General features: G+C 43.0%; 1 protein-coding gene across 3 annotated transcripts in view; it reads left to right on the forward strand.

The window, feature by feature from the left end:
* Positions 1 to 20,917, forward strand: part of LOC143988774 (thyroglobulin-like) — a 308,918-nt gene that overhangs the window by 119,833 nt on the left and 168,168 nt on the right. For all 3 annotated transcript variants that reach the window (XM_077488623.1, XM_077488624.1, XM_077488625.1), the window contains exons 12-15: positions 5,292 to 5,501; positions 7,822 to 8,037; positions 13,886 to 14,095; positions 17,352 to 17,567. In XM_077488623.1, coding sequence (XP_077344749.1) covers positions 5,292 to 5,501; positions 7,822 to 8,037; positions 13,886 to 14,095; positions 17,352 to 17,567 — 852 coding nt within the window. The remainder of the gene's footprint in view (positions 1 to 5,291; positions 5,502 to 7,821; positions 8,038 to 13,885; positions 14,096 to 17,351; positions 17,568 to 20,917) is intronic.

Here is a 20,917-nt window from a genome sequence, read left to right on the forward strand (position 1 = left end):
TCCTGATTGTGCCTTTTATATACTCTTATATTCCTGATGAAATGGTCGATCTGATTGAGAGCAGCCTTCAATCTCCAATTACATAAAACACACAATACTATGGACAGCCCTCAATCACGCTACCGTTGCTTTAGGTCACATGTTTGGTCCAATCTTTTGTTTGGACTGAAAACTGAGCTCATCCCTACTGACCACTTCACCTATTATATGACCAAAAGTATGTGAGTACTCCTCTAAATTATCAATTTAGGTGTGTCCAGTGAAGGGTTCTGTTCATTTATGTATAAACTTAAAAGCAAAACAAAGATTTTCTTCAATAAAATGTTGCAAAGATTAAACTTAAAGTGGTTGTAAAAGGTGAAGGTTTTTTTTACCTTCATACATTCTATACATAAACATAAAAAAACTTCAGTGTTTAGTTCCCCCTTCAGCCCTTCCTAATACTTACCAAAGCTCCATCTCTATCCAGCGATGTGAATAAGAGCATCGGCTCTCCTGGTTCTCTCCCCCCTCATTGGCTGAAACACAGCAATGGAAGCCATTGGCTGCCGCTGCTGTCAGTGACTGCCAGTAAGGAGGAAGCGAGTGTGTCTCACAAAAACACAGAGGAGACTCAGAAGCAAACACGCACAAGTGCCCCCAGAGCACACTCAGCAGGGGGGAGAGGTCAGGAGTGCCAACAGAGAGGAGAATTGGGCCTGCTCTGTGCAATATTGCACAGAGCAGGTAAGTATTACTTGTTTGTGTTTTTTATCTGAATCTTTAGTAAATCTTTAACTCAGAGATAAGATATTATTGTATTTCTTCATCTTTAGTTATGTCAAACTGATAAAAACTGGATTCCTTTTCTTGTGGATGTTAATATAAAATATATTTCATCAAGTTTACCAGATATAGATAGTTCCAACAACCCACAATTGAAGAAATAGGCAAAATTCTAACTTTACTATGGACAATTATAGGGAAAATGAGAACAGCTTTGGTTCATAATAAAGATTGACCTGTTCTGATACAATCCTGTAATGTATGACCAACTTTAGGGTTCCTCACAATGACCTCACACATGCTCTGGCCTTTTTTCTAAACTATCAGATGCAAGAGCTTCAGTGGATACTACTATAGGCCAGTGATGGTGAACTTGTGGCATGCGTGCCACAGCTGGCACGCCAAAGCCTCTCTATGTGCACGCAGCACGCTGCCAGGATGGGGGGGAATCCCCCAGCCAGGTAGTCACTTGCACTGGTGGTGCAGGCATGGAGGAGCCAACTCCCTTTTTCTTGCATCATCCTCTGCAGCTTATTGCCTCCCCTGGACCCCTACACCTCCAGTGAGGCATTCGAGCATTACTCTCTGTGGCACCCTATTCCAGCTCCCCCTGCCCCAGAACTATTTTGGCACAGCCTGTCCCTCTGGCAAATACAATGCGACCTGTGGAACAGTAGAGGGGGAGGGGCAGTGCTCGGAGCAGATCATGACCATGGGAGAGCTGCAGTGGCTGCTAGCTGACCTCTGGTGTCTGGGACACCAAAGAGCGACTGGATGGCAGGGATTCCTGAAATACTGCCTGCCCAGTGCTTGGGAGAGCCCTGATGTGATGGACAATGAGGCCATGGAGAGGTAAGGTGGAGGATGGATCCTCCGATCTACATTGCACTGGGGGAGGGGGGTGTGAGTAGTGCAGGAAGTATGTGTCAGGTAGGTCAGTGTATGTGTGAGGTAGGTCAGTGTATGTGTGAGGTAGGTCAGTGTATGTGTGAGGTAGGTCAGTGTATGTGTGAGGTAGGTCAGTGTATGTGTGAGGTAGGTCAGTGTATGTGTCAGGTAGGTCAGTGTATGTTGCAGGTAGGTCAGTGTATGTTGCTCAGTGCATTCTGAGCAAAACACATTCCTGATCCCTGCATTCTGAGCAAAACACATTCCTGATCCCTGCATTCTGAGCACAACACATTCCTGAACCCTGCATTCTGAGCAAAACATATTCCCGAACCCTGCATTCTGAGGAAAACACATTCCTGAACCCTGCATTATGAAAACAGCGCATTCCTGAACCCTGCATTCTGAGCACAGTGCATTCCTGAACCCTGCATTCTGAGCACAGCGCATTCCCGCAAATCTGGCAGAATCGTACATTTTTGGTCCCTTAGGGCTCATTCAGAGGGATGATAAGTCATAAAGTGTTGGCACTTTTAAATAAATAAGTTGGTTTTGTGTCGCTGTTTGGGCACTCAGGCTCAAAAAGGTTTGCCACCTCTGGTTTGACTGCTTTGACCTTTGAAAGTTGAGTGGTAGGGGTGGGGATTAGCACTGGCAAGGGATATTGCCAATATGAAGAAAAGTTGTGACCCTGTGTACAGCCTGGACCTAGGATCCTCAGGACTCCACTGGAACAGGGATCAATTTGAAAATAATACAGGTGGATGCAGACATCAAAAAGAATCTTTAGCTTCATCTAGTTTCCAGAAACCCCTGCTTATTCTCCCCTTTGCAGTCTTTCCATTACGCTCTGTACATATGAAACTGTAATGGCTCTGCAAATTGCCTTCCCAAGTTCTGGCACATCAAGAACTCCACCTGGAAATGGTGCGGGATTGCTGGAGAAAATCTGGAACTCATCCAATGCGGTCCAGCATGGTGGCGCACCTATTGTGGCAGGAGGCCGTCATATGATGGCCTCCCGTTTAAACAGGGAATGCGCGCGATCGTGCGTGCGCATCCCTGTTTCTTCGGTGGCGGCGTGTCACGGAGACACCGCTCACCCCCGAAGGGGGTGCGCAGCCATTGGTTATGGCTGTTTACCACGTGATCGGCCGGGATGAAGTCACGGCCGATCACAGATGGTCACACCCCGACTGTACATGGCGCATGCGGGAACACTGCTCATCACCGACGCTGGTAAGCAGCCATTGGCCGGCTGTTTACCCACATGATCGGCTGTGATCCTTTCACAGCCGATCACTAAAATGTAAACACACCGCGGTAACGAGATGTTACCGGGTTCTCCTGCTCACACACCGATCGTGTGTGAGGAGGAGATTGCGGTAACATCTCGTTACCGCCTACAGTACACATCAAGCACACTGATTGCCCTCCCCCAATAAAGAGGACCTGTCACCACCCCTCATAGTACCTGTCAATCAAGTCCATCAGAGTACCTGTCACAGCCCATCAGAGTACCCGAGTACCTGTCCCAGCCCATCAGAGTACCCGAGTACCTGTCCCGGCACATCAGAGTACCCGAGTACCTGTCACGGCCCATCAAAGTACCCGAGTACCTGTCACGGCCCATCAGAGTACCCGAGTACCTGTCACGGCCAATCAGAGTACCCGAGTACCTGTCACGGCCTATCAGAGTACCCGAGTACCTGTCCCAGTCCATCTGAGTACCCGAGTACCTGTCACAGTTCATCTGAGTACCCGAGTTCCTGTCACAGTTCATCTTAGTACCCGAGTACCTGTCACAGTCCATATGAGTACCTGTCACCGCCCTTCAGAATACTCAAATACCAGTGACCAAGTCATCAGAGTACCTGTCACCAGGCCATCAGAGTACCCGAGTACCTGTCACCAGGCCATCAGAGTACCTATTTGCAGCCCATGTCTCATAGAATATACGTTGGGGTGTTTGCTTTCCAAAATGGGGTCATATTGTGGGTAATTTTCACTGTCCTGGTGGTCCAGGACCTTCAAAAGTGTGATAGGTAGGAATGAAATGAGATGTGTCATTTATGCTCCTAGAATGCCTGAACGTACTACTTCAATGTTCGGCCTCTCTATGTGGCCAGGCTGTGTAAAAGTCCTACACATGTGGTATCGCCATACTCGGGAAGAGTAGCAGAATGTATTTTGGGGTGTAATTCTTGCTATATACATGCTATGTGTTAAAAATATCTTATAAATTGTCAATTTTGTGTAAAAAAAAATGCGTTTTAATTTTTTCCACATATTCCAAAAACTTCTGGAAAAAAATGAACCGTTCAAAAGACTCATTATGACTCACAGATTATAGGTTGGGGTGTTGGCTTTCCGAAATGGGGTCATTTCATGGGAAATTCCATTGTCCTGGTACTCCAGGGCCTTCAAAAGTGTAATGGGTGGTTGAGAAATGAGATGCGTCATTTTTGCTCATAGAACGTCTGAAGGTACTACATCAATGTTGGTGCTCTGTATGTGGCCAGGCTGTGTAAAAGTCTCTCACATGTGGTATCGCCGTACTCGGGAAGAGTAGCAGAATGTATTTTGTGGTGTAATTTGTTGTATGCATATGCTGTGTGTGAGAAATAACCTGATAATATGACAATTTTGTAAAAAAAAAAAATAATAATAATTAAAAAAAAAAATCTTCATTTTGCAAAAAATTGTGAGAAAAAATGACAACTTAAAAAAACTCACCATGCTACTTACTTAATACCTTGGAATGTCTACTTTTTAAAAAGGGGTCATTTGGGGGGTATTTGTACTTTCCTGACTTGTTAGTGTCTCAAGAAATGAGGTACACCTGATGTACTGAAGGCCTGATCAGATGTGATCAATTTTCAGCGATTGGCACCATAGTTTGTAGACTCTATAACTTTCACAAAGACCAAATAATATATACTAATGTGGGTTATTTTTTAACAAAGATAGGTAGCAGTATAAATTTTGACCAAAATGTATGAAGAAAAATTACTAATTAGCAAAAATTTATGACAGAAACAAAGAAAAAGGTATTTTTTTCACAAAATGTACGTTTTATTTTATTTATAGCACAAAAAATAAAAAACCCACTAGTGATTAAATACCACTAAAAGAAAGCTCTATTTGTGTGGAAAAAAGGACGCACGTTTCATATGGATACAGTGTTGGATGACTGAGTAATTGTTATTCAAACTGTGAGAGCGCTGAAAGCTGAAAATTGGTCTGGTCAGGAAGGGGGTGTAAGTGCACTGTATTGAGGTGGTTAAATACTGCTTCTTTTTTTTTGGAGTTTTTTTATTAGTCCTGTAGGCCCAAATAAATTCTCTTCAAGCTCCCAGTGCCTAAAACCAGTTATGATGACCAAACTCTGTAGGGAAATAAAATAGAGTGGTGGTATATTATAAATGTCTTTGCACCCGAGTATAATAAAAAGGTACTAGTTCTACCAACTGCTCAGATTTGTTTCTAGGGGTAAAGGTTTTCCATTCATTGTCTACAGTTTTTTTTTGGCATTTCCTGACACCAATTCAAGATTTTCCAATCCTGTTCATAAATTTGGAGCATTTTCCTTGCAAAGAGCTTTGGTTATCATTAATCTTTTCTGTGTATGTTGACAGAATTGACATCATGCTTGAAGCAGCGTCAAGAAGCTCTGGCAAAGAAGATAATTGGTCATTATATTCCACAGTGTGATGAAAAGGGCAATTACCAAGCACAGCAGTGCCATGGCAGCACCGGGCACTGCTGGTGTGTCAGCGCAATGGGAGCAGAGATTTCTGGCACAAAAACTCCACCTGGACAAACACGAGCTACATGTGAAAGACATGGTAAGTCTCCATTCTAGGCCACAGAACTCATCAGAAAAAATATCGACACCACTAGTATTTACTTCTAAAACGTCACACAACACACAAAACGAAAAAAAGTTAATACTGTTCTTAACTACATAATTAGAAATCTATGCATATAAGAATCTCTGTACATAAGAATATATTCCATATATATGGAAATAATATATACTGTAGAGTATATGTGTGTGTGTGTATATGTATGTATGTATGTATGTATATATATATATATATATATATATATATATATATATTACATATTACGTTTATTAAAATTAAATTAAATCAAATGTTTATGACAAATCTGCACTACCAACCACATGATATACTGTATTTATTGGCGTATAATACACTTTTTCACCCTGAAAATGGGGTGTAAATAGTGTGTGCATGTTATACGCCGATACTGCAATTTGGGCTGCCTAGGAGGGAAGGGGGATTTGGGCAGGACGAGCGCCATCAGATTATATACAGCGAGAATCTTCCGTTTACTAAACGGCCTCAGTAATAGGAAGTCCCGTCTCCTGGGCTGGAATTGGACCAGTGTTCTGTCTATCATAGAAGCCGGTCCAAGAGGCGGGACTTTGTATTAAAGAGGCCGCTGAGTAAACAGGAGATTCTCACTGCAAGTAATCCGACAGTGCTCGTCCCGCCCCTCCCCTCCGAGCCAGCAGTAATCTGAGGTGAGGCTGCAGATGGGCAATGACTAAGCTGCATTCATGGCATTGGTGAGGTTGCATATGGGCATTGATCAGGCTGCAGATGGGCATTGATCAAGCTGCATTGATGGGCAATTGTGCGGCTGCAGATGGCATTGATCAGGTTGCAGATGGGCGATGGTGAGGCTGCATTGATGGGCACTGACTCTTATTTTGCTTCAAAGTTCTTTATTTAAAATTTGAGTTGTTTTCCTGAATCTTCCCTCCTAAAATGAAGGTGCATGTTATACGCCTGTGCATGTTATATGCCGATAAATATGGTAATTCTCCTAAAACACATGTACACAGTCTCACAAACCACTAGAATTTGTGTGGCACTATGGCTGCACTCACACTTCAGCTGAGCATCTTTGGTAGTTTCCCTGGCTGTTTTTCAGCGGTTTTGCTTGAGTGTTTCTTATTTTAGGTTTTATCAAATAGAAAGCTAATAACTATAGGAAGTAAAATGTGGGATGCATGCATTTTTGCTTGCTTTTCTATGTTTTCAGGTGTTTTCATTGAATTCTATTGTGGCCAAAAATACTTTAAGCTTGTACTTTTTCCAGACACAAGCATCAAGCCACACTACACTTTTGATGTTGAGCCTATTGGAGCTTGAAGCTAAGGACTGAATGGGGCCTGTAGGCAGCCCACCAGCTCAAGCCAAGCTGTCAATTGGCATTCATGAATGTTGCTTCCAGGCTCATCTACCTTACAAACCACTCTGTGTCTGCTGCCCTCTCTGCCAATCCCTCCATTGGCTGCCACTCAACCAACAAATTAAATTCAAGATACTAACAATAACTTACAAAGCCATCCACAACCTGGCCTCCAGCTACATCACTAACCTGGTCTCAAAATACCAACCAAATTGTTCATTTCGTTCCTCCCAAGACCTCCTACTCTCTAGCTCCATTGTCACCTCATCCTTTGCTCGCCTCCAGGACTTCTCTCGAGCCTCTCCCATCCTCTGGAATGCTCCACCCCAATCTGTCAAACTATCTCCTACTTTGTTCACTCTCAGACGATCCCTGAAAACACATCTCTTCAGAGAAGCCTGTCTGGCCCCCACCTAAAAACTGTACTTTTATTTTCTTCATTAGCACATCTCCCACAATTATGAAGTCTTGTATCTCCTGACCCTCCCTCTTAGAAACACATATTTGGTATCTCTTTACTCGATACATCGTCATCTTTTATATTATACCAAAAATGTGGATATTGCGTTTGTGTGCACTAAAATTCATATGTGTATTTTTACCTGAAATTTTGTGTTTGATTTGACTGCGCAAATATTGTGTGACATGAAAAATTGGAACAACAGCTATTTCATTCTGCAGGGTCTCAGGCCTAACATGAATGTGAAAAATGCCAACATTGGCCCAGACAGGAAATGGTTCATTTAAATCAGAGCGTATTAAAAAAAAGAATTAACTTTTTAAAATTACACAGACATTACAGAGGGTTTAGATACACCTCAATACTTTTTCACAGCAGTGATGCAGTGTTCCTTATTATACTGTTACTATTTCTGGACATTTATTCCCTTATGAGTGTGTTCTCTGTAATCTCTGTTCTTTCCTCTTTATATATGTTGACAGACTTGACACAATGTTTGAAGGAACGTCAGGTAGCTCTGGGAGGAGATAAAAAAGTAATAGGTGGTTTTGCTCCTCAGTGTGATGAAAAGGGCCATTACCAACCACAGCAGTGTCATGGCAGCACTGGGTACTGCTGGTGTGTTAATGCAATTGGCGAAGAGATTGCTGGAACTAAAACTCCACCTGGACAAACACCAGCTACATGTAAAAAACAAGGTAAGACTCAGTTCTCCAATTTCTCTGTGTATTCCTGTCATAAATATACTTATTTACATCATCATATTGATTGACTCTGGAGAGGACTTTGGTGAGTGTGGGCTTGGAATATATTGTCTTGAAGGCAAGATGGGAATTATACTTCATTCTTTCATAGGCCAAGTTCTTGTGCTACCACCCACCTAGACCTGTGGTTACTCTAGCCTTAAAATCACAAGATTAGAACACAGAGTCATATTAGAAACACCAGCTAAAAGAAAACAGGTTCTGTCACTCAGGTGTATCAGAGGGCTGGAAAGCCCATTATAAATGTTCTTGTTGAAAAAAATGTTGTTGACCTGGGATGGACCTGCAAAAGACTCATTTGAAAAGGAAAAAATAAAGAGAAAACTTGCCCACTCAGCTTGGTTTTAGGTCTACAAGCCCAGTCAACAAATATATATAGCCATATTTATTTACTAAATATAGAAGCTCTGCTTCCTGATTGTGCCTTTTATATACTCTTATATTCCTGATGAAATGGTCGATCTGATTGAGAGCAGCCTTCAATCTCCAATTACATAAAACACACAATACTATGGACAGCCCTCAATCACGCTACCGTTGCTTTAGGTCACATGTTTGGTCCAATCTTTTGTTTGGACTGAAAACTGAGCTCATCCCTACTGACCACTTCACCTATTATATGACCAAAAGTATGTGAGTACTCCTCTAAATTATCAATTTAGGTGTGTCCAGTGAAGGGTTCTGTTCATTTATGTATAAACTTAAAAGCAAAACAAAGATTTTCTTCAATAAAATGTTGCAAAGATTAAACTTAAAGTGGTTGTAAAAGGTGAAGGTTTTTTTTACCTTCATACATTCTATACATAAACATAAAAAAACTTCAGTGTTTAGTTCCCCCTTCAGCCCTTCCTAATACTTACCAAAGCTCCATCTCTATCCAGCGATGTGAATAAGAGCATCGGCTCTCCTGGTTCTCTCCCCCCTCATTGGCTGAAACACAGCAATGGAAGCCATTGGCTGCCGCTGCTGTCAGTGACTGCCAGTAAGGAGGAAGCGAGTGTGTCTCACAAAAACACAGAGGAGACTCAGAAGCAAACACGCACAAGTGCCCCCAGAGCACACTCAGCAGGGGGGAGAGGTCAGGAGTGCCAACAGAGAGGAGAATTGGGCCTGCTCTGTGCAATATTGCACAGAGCAGGTAAGTATTACTTGTTTGTGTTTTTTATCTGAATCTTTAGTAAATCTTTAACTCAGAGATAAGATATTATTGTATTTCTTCATCTTTAGTTATGTCAAACTGATAAAAACTGGATTCCTTTTCTTGTGGATGTTAATATAAAATATATTTCATCAAGTTTACCAGATATAGATAGTTCCAACAACCCACAATTGAAGAAATAGGCAAAATTCTAACTTTACTATGGACAATTATAGGGAAAATGAGAACAGCTTTGGTTCATAATAAAGATTGACCTGTTCTGATACAATCCTGTAATGTATGACCAACTTTAGGGTTCCTCACAATGACCTCACACATGCTCTGGCCTGTTTTCTAAACTATCAGATGCAAGAGCTTCAGTGGATACTACTATAGGCCAGTGATGGTGAACTTGTGGCATGCGTGCCACAGCTGGCACGCCAAAGCCTCTCTATGTGCACGCAGCACGCTGCCAGGATGGGGGGGAATCCCCCAGCCAGGTAGTCACTTGCACTGGTGGTGCAGGCATGGAGGAGCCAACTCCCTTTTTCTTGCATCATCCTCTGCAGCTTATTGCCTCCCCTGGACCCCTACACCTCCAGTGAGGCATTCGAGCATTACTCTCTGTGGCACCCTATTCCAGCTCCCCCTGCCCCAGAACTATTTTGGCACAGCCTGTCCCTCTGGCAAATACAATGCGACCTGTGGAACAGTAGAGGGGGAGGGGCAGTGCTCGGAGCAGATCATGACCATGGGAGAGCTGCAGTGGCTGCTAGCTGACCTCTGGTGTCTGGGACACCAAAGAGCGACTGGATGGCAGGGATTCCTGAAATACTGCCTGCCCAGTGCTTGGGAGAGCCCTGATGTGATGGACAATGAGGCCATGGAGAGGTAAGGTGGAGGATGGATCCTCCGATCTACATTGCACTGGGGGAGGGGGGTGTGAGTAGTGCAGGAAGTATGTGTCAGGTAGGTCAGTGTATGTGTGAGGTAGGTCAGTGTATGTGTGAGGTAGGTCAGTGTATGTGTGAGATAGGTCAGTGTATGTGTGAGGTAGGTCAGTGTATGTGTGAGGTAGGTCAGTGTATGTTGCAGGTAGGTCAGTGTATGTTGCTCAGTGCATTCTGAGCAAAACACATTCCTGATCCCTGCATTCTGAGCAAAACACATTCCTGATCCCTGCATTCTGAGCACAACACATTCCTGAACCCTGCATTCTGAGCAAAACATATTCCCGAACCCTGCATTCTGAGGAAAACACATTCCTGAACCCTGCATTATGAAAACAGCGCATTCCTGAACCCTGCATTCTGAGCACAGTGCATTCCTGAACCCTGCATTCTGAGGAAAACACATTCCTGAACCCTGCATTATGAAAACAGCGCATTCCTGAACCCTGCATTCTGAGCACAGTGCATTCCTGAACCCTGCATTCTGAGCACAGCGCATTCCCGCAAATCTGGCAGAATCTTACATTTTTGGTCCCTTAGGGCTCATTCAGAGGGATGATAAGTCATAAAGTGTTGGCACTTTTAAATAAATAAGTTGGTTTTGTGTCGCTGTTTGGGCACTCAGGCTCAAAAAGGTTTGCCACCTCTGGTTTGACTGCTTTGACCTTTGAAAGTTGAGTGGTAGGGGGTGGGGATTAGCACTGGCAAGGGATATTGCCAATATGAAGAAAAGTTGTGACCCTGTGTACAGCCTGGACCTAGGATCCTCAGGACTCCACTGGAACAGGGATCAATTTGAAAATAATACAGGTGGATGCAGACATCAAAAAGAATCTTTAACTTCATCTAGTTTCCAGAAATCCCTGCTTATTCTCCCCTTTGCAGTCTTTCCATTACGCTCTGTACATATGAAACTGTAATGGCTCTGCAAATTGCCTTCCCAAGTTCTGGCACATCAAGAACTCCACCTGGAAATGGGGCGGGATTGCTGGAGAAAATCTGGAACTCATCCAATGCGGTCCAGCATGGTGGCGCACCTATTGTGGCGGGAGGCTGTCATATGATGGCCTCCCGTTTAAACAGGGAATGCGCGCGATCATGCGCGCGCATCCCTGTTTCTTAGGTGGCGGCGTGTCACGGATACACCGCTCACCACCGAAGGGGGTGCGCAGCCATTGGTTATGGCTGTTTACCACGTGATCGGCCGGGATGAAGTCACAGCCGATCACAGATGGTCACACCCCGACTGTACATGGCGCATGCGGGAACACTGCTCATCACCAACGCTGGTAAACAGCCATTGGCCGGCTGTTTACCCACATGATCGGCTGTGATCCTTTCACTAAAATGTAAACAAACCACGGTAACGAGATGTTACTGGGTTCTCCTGCTCACACACCGATCGTGTGTGAGGAGGAGATTGCGGTAACATCTCGTTACCGCCTACAGTACACATCAAGCACACTGATTGCCCTCCCCCAATAAAGAGGACCTGTCACCACCCCTCATAGTACCTGTCAATCACAGTCCATCAGAGTACCTGTCACAGCCCATCAGAGTACCCGAGTACCTGTCCCAGCCCATCAGAGTACCCGAGTACCTGTCCCGGCACATCAGAGTACCTGAGTACCTGTCACGGCCCATCAGAGTACCCGAGTACCTGTCACGGCCCATCAGAGTACCCGAGTACCTGTCACGGCCCATCAGAGTACCCGAGTACCTGTCACGGCCAATCAGAGTACCCGAGTACCTGTCACGGCCCATCAGAGTACCCGAGTACCTGTCCCAGTCCATCTGAGTACCCGAGTACCTGTCCCAGTCCATCTGAGTACCCGAGTACCTGTCCCAGTCCATCTGAGTACCCGAGTACCTGTCCCAGTCCATCTGAGTACCCGAGTACCTGTCACAGTTCATCTGAGTACCTGAGTACCTGTCACAGTTCATCTTAGTACCCGAGTACCTGTCACCAGGCCATCAGAGTACCAGAGTACCTATTTGCAGCCCATGTCTCATAGAATATACGTTGGGGTGTTTGCTTTCCAAAATGGGGTCATATTGTGGGTAATTTCACTGTCCTGGTGGTCCAGGACCTTCAAAAGTGTGATAGGTAGGAATGAAATGAGATGTGTCATTTATGCTCCTAGAATGCCTGAACGTACTACTTCAATGTTCGGCCTCTCTATGTGGCCAGGCTGTGTAAAAGTCCTACACATGTGGTATCGCCATACTCGGGAAGAGTAGCAGAATGTATTTTGGGGTGTAATTTTTGCTATATACATGCTATGTGTTAAAAATATCTTATAAATTGTCAATTTTGTGTAAAAAAAAATGTTTTAATTTTTTCCACATATTCCAAAAACTTCTGGAAAAAAATGAACCGTTCAAAAGACTCATTATGACTCACAGATTATAGGTTGGGGTGTTTGCTTTCCGAAATGGGGTCATTTCATGGGAAATTCCATTGGCCTGGTACTCCAGGGCCTTCAAAAGTGTAATGGGTGGTTGAGAAATGAGATGCGTCATTTTTGCTCATAGAACGTCTGAAGGTACTACATCAATGTTGGTGCTCTGTATGTGGCCAGGCTGTGTAAAAGTCTCACACATGTGGTATCGCCGTACTCGGGAAGAGTAGCAGAATGTATTTTGTGGTGTAATTTGTTGTATGCATATGCTGTGTGTGAGAAATAACCTGATAATATGACAATTTTGTAAAAAAAAAAAAAAATAATAATAAAAAAAAAAATCTTCATTTTGCAAAAAATTGTGGGAAAAAATGACAACTTAAAAAAACTCACCATGCTACTTACTTAATACCTTGGAATGTCTACTTTGTAAAAAGGGGTCATTTGGGGGGTATTTGTACTTTTCTGAATTGTTAGTGTCTCAAGAAATGAGGTACACCTGATGTACTGAAGGCCTGATCAGATGTGATAAATTTTCAGCGATTGGCACCATAGTTTGTAGACTCTATAACTTTCACAAAGACCAAATAATATATACTAATGTGGGTTATTTTTACCAAAGATACGTAGCAGTATAAATTTTGGCCAAAATTTATGAAGAAAAATTACTAATTAGCAAAAATTTATGACAGAAACAAAGAAAAAGGCATTTTTTTCACAAAATGTATGTTTTATTTTATTTATAGCACAAAAAATAAAAAACCCACTAGTGATTAAATACCACTAAAAGAAAGCTCTATTTGTGTGGAAAAAAGGACGCACGTTTCCTATGGATACAGTGTTGGATGACTGAGTAATTGTTATTCAAACTGTGAGAGCGCTGAAAGCTGAAAATTGGTCTGGTCAGGAAGGGGGTGTAAGTGCACTGTATTGAGGTTAAATACTGCTTCTTTTTTTTTTGGAGTTTTTTTATTAGTCCTGTAGGCCCAAATAAATTCTCTTCAAGCTCCCAGTGCCTAAAACCAGTTATGATGACCAAACTCTGTAGGGAAATAAAATAGAGTGGTGGTATATTATAAATGTCTTTGCACCCGAGTATAATAAAAAGGTACTAGTTCTACCAACTGCTCAGATTTGTTTCTAGGGGTAAAGGTTCTCCATTCATTGTCTACAGTTTTTTTTTGGCATTTCCTGACACCAATTCAAGATTTTCCAATCCTGTTCATAAATTTGGAGCATTTTCCTTGCAAAGAGCTTTGGTTATCATTAATCTTTTCTGTGTATGTTGACAGAATTGACATCATGCTTGAAGCAGCGTCAAGAAGCTCTGGCAAAGAAGATAATTGGTCATTATATTCCACAGTGTGATGAAAAGGGCAATTACCAAGCACAGCAGTGCCATAGCAGCACCGGGCACTGCTGGTGTGTCAGCGCAATGGGAGCAGAGATTGCTGGCACAAAAACTCCACCTGGACAAACACGAGCTACATGTGAAAGGCATGGTAAGTCTCCATTCTAGGCCACAGAACTCATCAGAAAAAATATCGACACCACTAGTATTTACTTCTAAAACGTCACACAACACACAAAACAAATAAAAGTTCATACTGTTCTTATCTACATAATTGGAAATCTATGCATATAAGAATCTCTGTACATAAGAATATATTCCATATATATGGAAATAATATATACTGTAGAGTATATGTGTGTGTGTGTGTGTGTATGTATATGTATATATATATATATATATATATATATATATATATATTACATATTACGTTTATTAAAATTAAATCAAATGTTTATGACAAATCTGCACTACCAACCACATGATATACTGTATTTATTGGCGTATAATACACTTTTTCACCCTGAAAATACGCCGATACTGCAATTTGGGCTGCCTAGAAGGGAAGGGGGATTTGGGCAGGACGAGCGCCATCAGATTATATACAGCGAGAATCTTCCGTTTACTAAACAGCCTCAGTAATAGGAAGTCCCGTCTCCTGGGCTGGCATTGGACCAGTGTTCTGTCTATCATAGAAGCCGGTCCAAGAGGCGGGGCTTTGTATTAAAGAGGCCGCCGAGTAAACAGGAGATTCTCACTGCAAGTAATCTGACGGCGCTCATCCCGCCCCTCCCCCCCCCTCCGAGGCAGCAGTAATCTGAGGTGAGGCTGCAGATGGGCAATGACCAAGCTGCATTCATTACATTGATCAGGCTGCAGATGGGCATTGATCAAGCTGCATTGATGGGCAATTGTGCGGCTGCAGATGGCATTGATCAGGTTGCAGATGGGCGATGGTGAGGCTGCATTGATGGGCACTGACTCTTATTTTGCTTCAAAGTTCTTTATTTAAATTTGTTTTCCTGAATCTTCCCTCCTAAAATGAAGGTGCATGTTATATGCCAATAAATACGGTAATTCTTCTAAAACACATGTACACAGTCTCACAAACCACTAGAATTTGTGTGGCACTATGGCTGCACTCACACTTCAGCTGAGCATCTTTGGTAGTTTCCCTGGCTGTTTTTCAGCGGTTTTGCTTGAGTGTTTCTTATTTTAGGTTTTATCAAATAGAAAGCTAATAACTATAGGAAGTAAAATGTGGGATGCATGCATTTTTGCTTGCTTTTCTATGTTTTCAGGTGTTTTCATTGAATTCTATTGTGGCCAAAAATACTTTAACCACTTCCCGACCAGTGCACGACGATTTACGTCGACAGAATGGCACGGGCAGGCATATTGGCGTACATGTACGTCCAATATTCGTTGCCGCCGTGCCATCGGGAGCGCGCCGCCGGCGGCGCTCTCCCGCGCTGGTCGGGACCCCCGTGAGTCCGGTCGCGGGACCCGCGGACTCGATCGCCGCGGGCATCCCCGCGATCGTCTCACGGAGCGGCCGAATGGAGGAAATGCTGTATAAACAACATTTTTCCATTCTGCCTAGCAACTAGTGACGCTGATCTCTGCTCCATGTGATTGGAGCAGAGATCAGTGTACACTAAATGAAAGCCCAACCCCCCCACAGTTAGTAACACACCCCTAGGAACACTTAACCCCTACACTGCCACCCACTGGTTAACCCTTTCACTGCCAGTGTCATTTACACAGGAATCACTGCATTTATATAGCAGTGATTACTGTATAAATGACAATGGTCCCAAAAATGTGTCAAAAATGTCCGATGGGTCCCCCACAATGTCGCAGTCACAATAAAAATCGCAGATCGCCGCCATTACTAGTAAAAAAAATAATAATAAAAAATTATTAATAAAAATGCTATAAAACTATCCCTATTTTGTAAACGCTATAACTTTTGCGCAAACCAATCAATAATCACTTATTGCGATTTTTTTTACCAAAAATATGTAGAAGAATACGTATCGGCCTAAACTGAGGGAAAAAAATGTTTTTTTATATATTTTTGGGGGATATTTATTATTACAAAAAGTAAAAAATAATGCGTTTTTTTCAAAATTATCGCTCTATTTTTGTTTATAGCGCAAAAAATAAAAACCGCAGGGGTGATCAAATACCACCAAAAGAAAGCTCTATTTGTGGGAAAAAAAGGACGTTAATTTTGTTTGGGAGCCACGTCGCACGACCGCGCGATTGTCAGTTAAAGCGACGCAGTGCCGAATCGCAAAAAGTGGTCTGGTCTTTGACCAGCAAATTGGTCCGGTCTGAAAGTGGTTAAGCTTGTACTTTTTCCAGACACAAGCATCAAGCCACACTACACTTTTGATGTTGAGCCTATTGGAGCTTGAAGCTACAAAATGCTCAGGACTGAATGGGGCCTGTAGGCAGCCCACCAGCTCAAGCCAAGCTGTCAATTGGCATTCATGAATGTTGCTTCCAGGCTCATCTACCTTACAAACCGCTTTGTGTCTGCTATCCTCTCTGCCAATCCCTCCATTGGCTGCCACTCAAACCAACAAATAAAATTCAAGATACTAACAATAACTTACAAAGCCATCCACAACCTGGCTTGCAGCTACATCACTAACCTGGTCTCAAAATACCAACCAAATTGTTCATTTCGTTCCTCTCAAGAACTCCTACTCTCTAGGTCCATTGTCACCTCATCCTTTGCTCGCCTCCAGGACTTCTCTCGAGCCTCTCCCATCCTCTGGAATGCTCCACCCCAATCTGTCGAACTATCTCCTACTTTGTTCACTTTCAGACGATCCCTGAAAACACATCTCTTCAGAGAAGCCTGTCTGGCCCCCACCTAAAAACTGTACTTTTATTTTCTCCATTAGCACATCTCCCACAATTATTAAGTCTTGTATCTCCTGACCCTCCCTCTTAGAAACACATATTTGGTATCTCTTTACTCAATACATCGTCATCTTTCATATTATACCAAAAATGTGGATATTGTGTGCATTAAAATTCATATGTGTATTTTTACCTGAAATTTTGTGTTTGATTTGACTGCGCAAATATTGTGTAACATGAAAAATTGGAACAGCTATTTCATTCTACAGGGCCTCAGGCCTAACATGAATGTGAAAAATAGCAACATTGGCCCAGACAGGAAATGGTTCATTTAAATCAGAGCGTATTAAAAAAAAGAATTAACTTTTTAAAATTACACAGACATTACAGAGGGTTTAGATACACCTCAATACTTTTTCACAGCAGTGATGCAGTGTTCCTTATTATACTGTTACTATTTCTGGACATTTATTCCCTTATGAGTGTGTTCTCTGTAATCTCTTTTCTTTCCTCTTTATATATGTTGACAGACTTGACACAATGCTTGAAGGAACGTCAGGTAGCTCTGGGAGGAGATAAAAAAGTAATAGGTGGTTTTGCTCCTCAGTGTGATGAAAAGGGCCATTACCAACCACAGCAGTGCCATGGCAGCACTGGGTACTGCTGGTGTGTTAATGCAATTGGCGAAGAGATTGCTGGAACTAAAACTCCACCTGGACAAACACCGGCTACATGTAAAAAACAAGGTAAGACTCAGTTCTCCAATTTCTCTGTGTATTCCTGTCATAAATATACTTATTTACATCATCATATTGATTGACTCTGGAGAGGACTTTGGTGAGTGTGGGCTTGGAATATATTGTCTTGAAGGCAAGATGGGAATTATACTTCATTCTTCCATAGGCCAAGTTCTTGTGCTACCACCCACCTAGACCTGTGGTTACTCTAGCCTTAAAATCACAAGATTAGAACACAGAGTCATATTAGGAACACCAGGTGAAAGAAAACAGGTTCTGTCACTCAGGTGTATCAGAGGGCTGGAAAGCCCATTATAAATGTTCTTGTTGAAAAAAATGTTGTTGACCTGGGATGGACCTGCAAAAGACTCATTTGAAAAGGAAAAAATAAAGAGAAAACTTGCCCACTCAGCTTGGTTTTAGGTGTACAAGCCCAGTCAACAAATATATATAGCCATATTTACTTACTAAATATAGAAGCTCTGCTTCCTGATTGTGCCTTTTATATACTCTTATATTCCTGATGCAATGGTTCTAAAATCTGATTGAGAGCAGCCTTCAATCTCCAATTACATAAAACACACAATACTATGGACAGCCCTCAATCACGCTACCGTTGCTTTAGGTCACATGTTTGGTCCAATCTTTTGTTTGGACTGAAAACTGAGCTCATCCCTACTGACCACTTCACCTATTATATGGCCAAAAGTATGTGAGTACTCCTCTAAATTATCAATTTAGGTGTGTCCAGTGAAGGGTTCTGTTCATTTATGTATAAACTTAAAAGCAAAACAAAGATTTTCTTCAATAAAATGTTGCAAAGATTAAACTTAAAGTGGTTGTAAAAGGTGAAGGTTTTTTTTACCTTCATACATTCTATACATAAACATAAAAAAACTTCAGTGTTTAGTTCCCCCTTCAGCCCTTCCTAATACTTACCAAAGCTCCATCTCTATCCAGCGAGATGAATAAGAGCATCGGCTCTCCTGGGTCTCTCCCCCCTCATTGGCTGAAACACAGCAATGGAAGCCATTGGCTGCCGCTGCTGTCAGTGACTGCCAGTAAGGAGGAAGCGAGTGTGTCTCACAAAAACACAGAGGAGACTCAGAAGCAAACACGCACAAGTACCCCCAGAGCACACTCAGCAGGGGGGAGAGGTCAGGAGTGCCAACAGAGAGGAGAATTGGGCCTGCTCTGTGCAATATTGCACAGAGCAGGTAAGTATTACATGCTTGTGTTTTTTATCTGAATCTTTAGTAAATCTTTAACTCAGAGATAAGATATTATTGTATTTCTTCATCTTTAGTTATGTCAAACTGATAAAAACTGGATTCCTTTTCTTGTGGATGTTAATATAAAATGTATATCATTAAGTTTACCAGATATAGATAGTTCCAACAACCCACAATTGAAGAAATAGGCAAAATTCTAACTTTACTATGGACAATTATAGGGAAAAATGAGAACAGCTTTGGTTCATAATAAAGATTGACTTGTTCTGATACAATCTTGTAATGTATGACCAACTTTAGGGTTCCTCACAATGACCTCACACATGCTCTGGCCTTTTTTCTAAACTATCAGATGCAAGAGCTTCAGTGGATACTACTATAGGCCAGTGATGGTGAACTTGTGGCACGTGTGCCACAGCTGGCACGCCAAAGCCTCTCTGTGGGCATGCAACACGCATGGGGGGGGATCCCCCAGCCAGGCAGTCACTTGCACTGGTGGTGCAGGCATGGAGGAGCCAACTCCCTTTTTCTTGCATCATCCTCTGCAGCTTATTGCCTCCCCTGGACCCCTATTACTCTCTGTGGCACCCTATTCCAGCTCCCCCTGCCCCAGAACTATTTTGGTACAGCCTGTCCCTCTGGCAAATGCAATGCAACCTGTGGAACAGTAGAGGGGGAGGGGCAGTGCTCGGAGCATATCATGACCATGGGAGAGCTGCAGTGGCTGCTAGCTGACCTCTGGTGTCTGGGACACCAAAGAGCGACTGGATGGCAGGGATTCCTGAAATACTGCCTGCCCAGTGCTTGGGAGAGCCCTGATGTGATGGACAATGAGGCCATGGAGAGGTAAGGTGGAGGATGGATCCTCCGATCTACATTGCACTGTGTGTGGGGGGAGGGGGGTGTGAGTAATGCAGGAAGTATGTGTCAGGTAGGTCAGTGTATGTGTCAGGTAGGTCAGTGTATGTGTCAGGTAGGTCAGTGTATGTTGCTCAGTGCATTCTGAGCAAAACACATTCCTGATCCCTGCAATCTGAGCAAAACACATTCCTGACATTCTGAGCACAACACATTCCTGATCCCTGCATTCTGAGCACAACACATTCCTGATCCCTGCATTCTGAGCAAAACATATTCCCGAACCCTGCATTCTGAGGAAAACACATTCCTGAACCCTAAATTCTGAGCATAACACATTCTTGAACCCTGCATTCTGAGCACAACGCATTCCTGAACCCTGCATTCTGAGCAAAACACATTCCTGAACCCTGCATTATGAAAACAGCGCATTCCTGAACCCTGCATTCTGAGCACAGTGCATTCCCGCAAATCTGGCAGAATCGTACATTTTTGGTCCCTTAGGGCTCATTCAGAGGGATGATAAGTCATAAAGTGTTGGCACTTTTAAATAAATAAGTTGGTTTTGTGTCGCTGTTTGGGCACTCAGGCTCAAAAAGGTTTGCCACCACTGGTTTGACTGCTTTGACCTTTGAAAGTTGAGTGGTAGGGGGTGGGGATTAGCACTGGCAAGGGATATTGCCAATATGAAGAAAAGTTGTGACCCTGTGTACAGCCTGGACCTTGGATCCTCAGGACTCCACTGGAACAGGGATCAATTTGAAAAATAATACAGGTGGATGCAGACATCAAAAATAATCTTTAGCTTCATTTAGTTTCCAGAAACCCCTGCTTATTCTCCCCTTTGTAGTCTTTCCATTACGCTCTGTACATATGAAACTGTAATGGCTCTGAAAATTGCCTTCCCAAGTTCTGGCACATCAAGAACTCCACCTGGAAATGGGGCAGGATTGCTGGAGAAAATCTGAAACTCATCCAATGCGGTCCAGCATGGTGGCGCACACCACTCGCCACCGAAGGGGGTGAGCAGCCATTGGTTGTCATGCCCTTCAGAATACCCAAATACCAGTGACCAAGCCATCAGAGTACCTGTCACCAGGCCATCAGAGTACCCGAGTACCTGTCACCAGGCCATCAGAGTACCCGAGTACCTATTTGCAGCCCATGTCTCATAGAATATACGTTGGGGTGTTTGCTTTCCAAAATGGGGTCATATTGTGGGTAATTTTCACTGTCCTGGTGGTCCAGGACCTTCAAAAATGTGATAGG

The sequence above is a fragment of the Lithobates pipiens genome, unplaced genomic scaffold (genome assembly GCF_037356315.1).
Source record: "Lithobates pipiens isolate NorthernLeopardFrog02 unplaced genomic scaffold, aLitPip1_a1.2 Scaffold_18, whole genome shotgun sequence".
Taxonomy (NCBI): domain Eukaryota; kingdom Metazoa; phylum Chordata; class Amphibia; order Anura; family Ranidae; genus Lithobates; species Lithobates pipiens.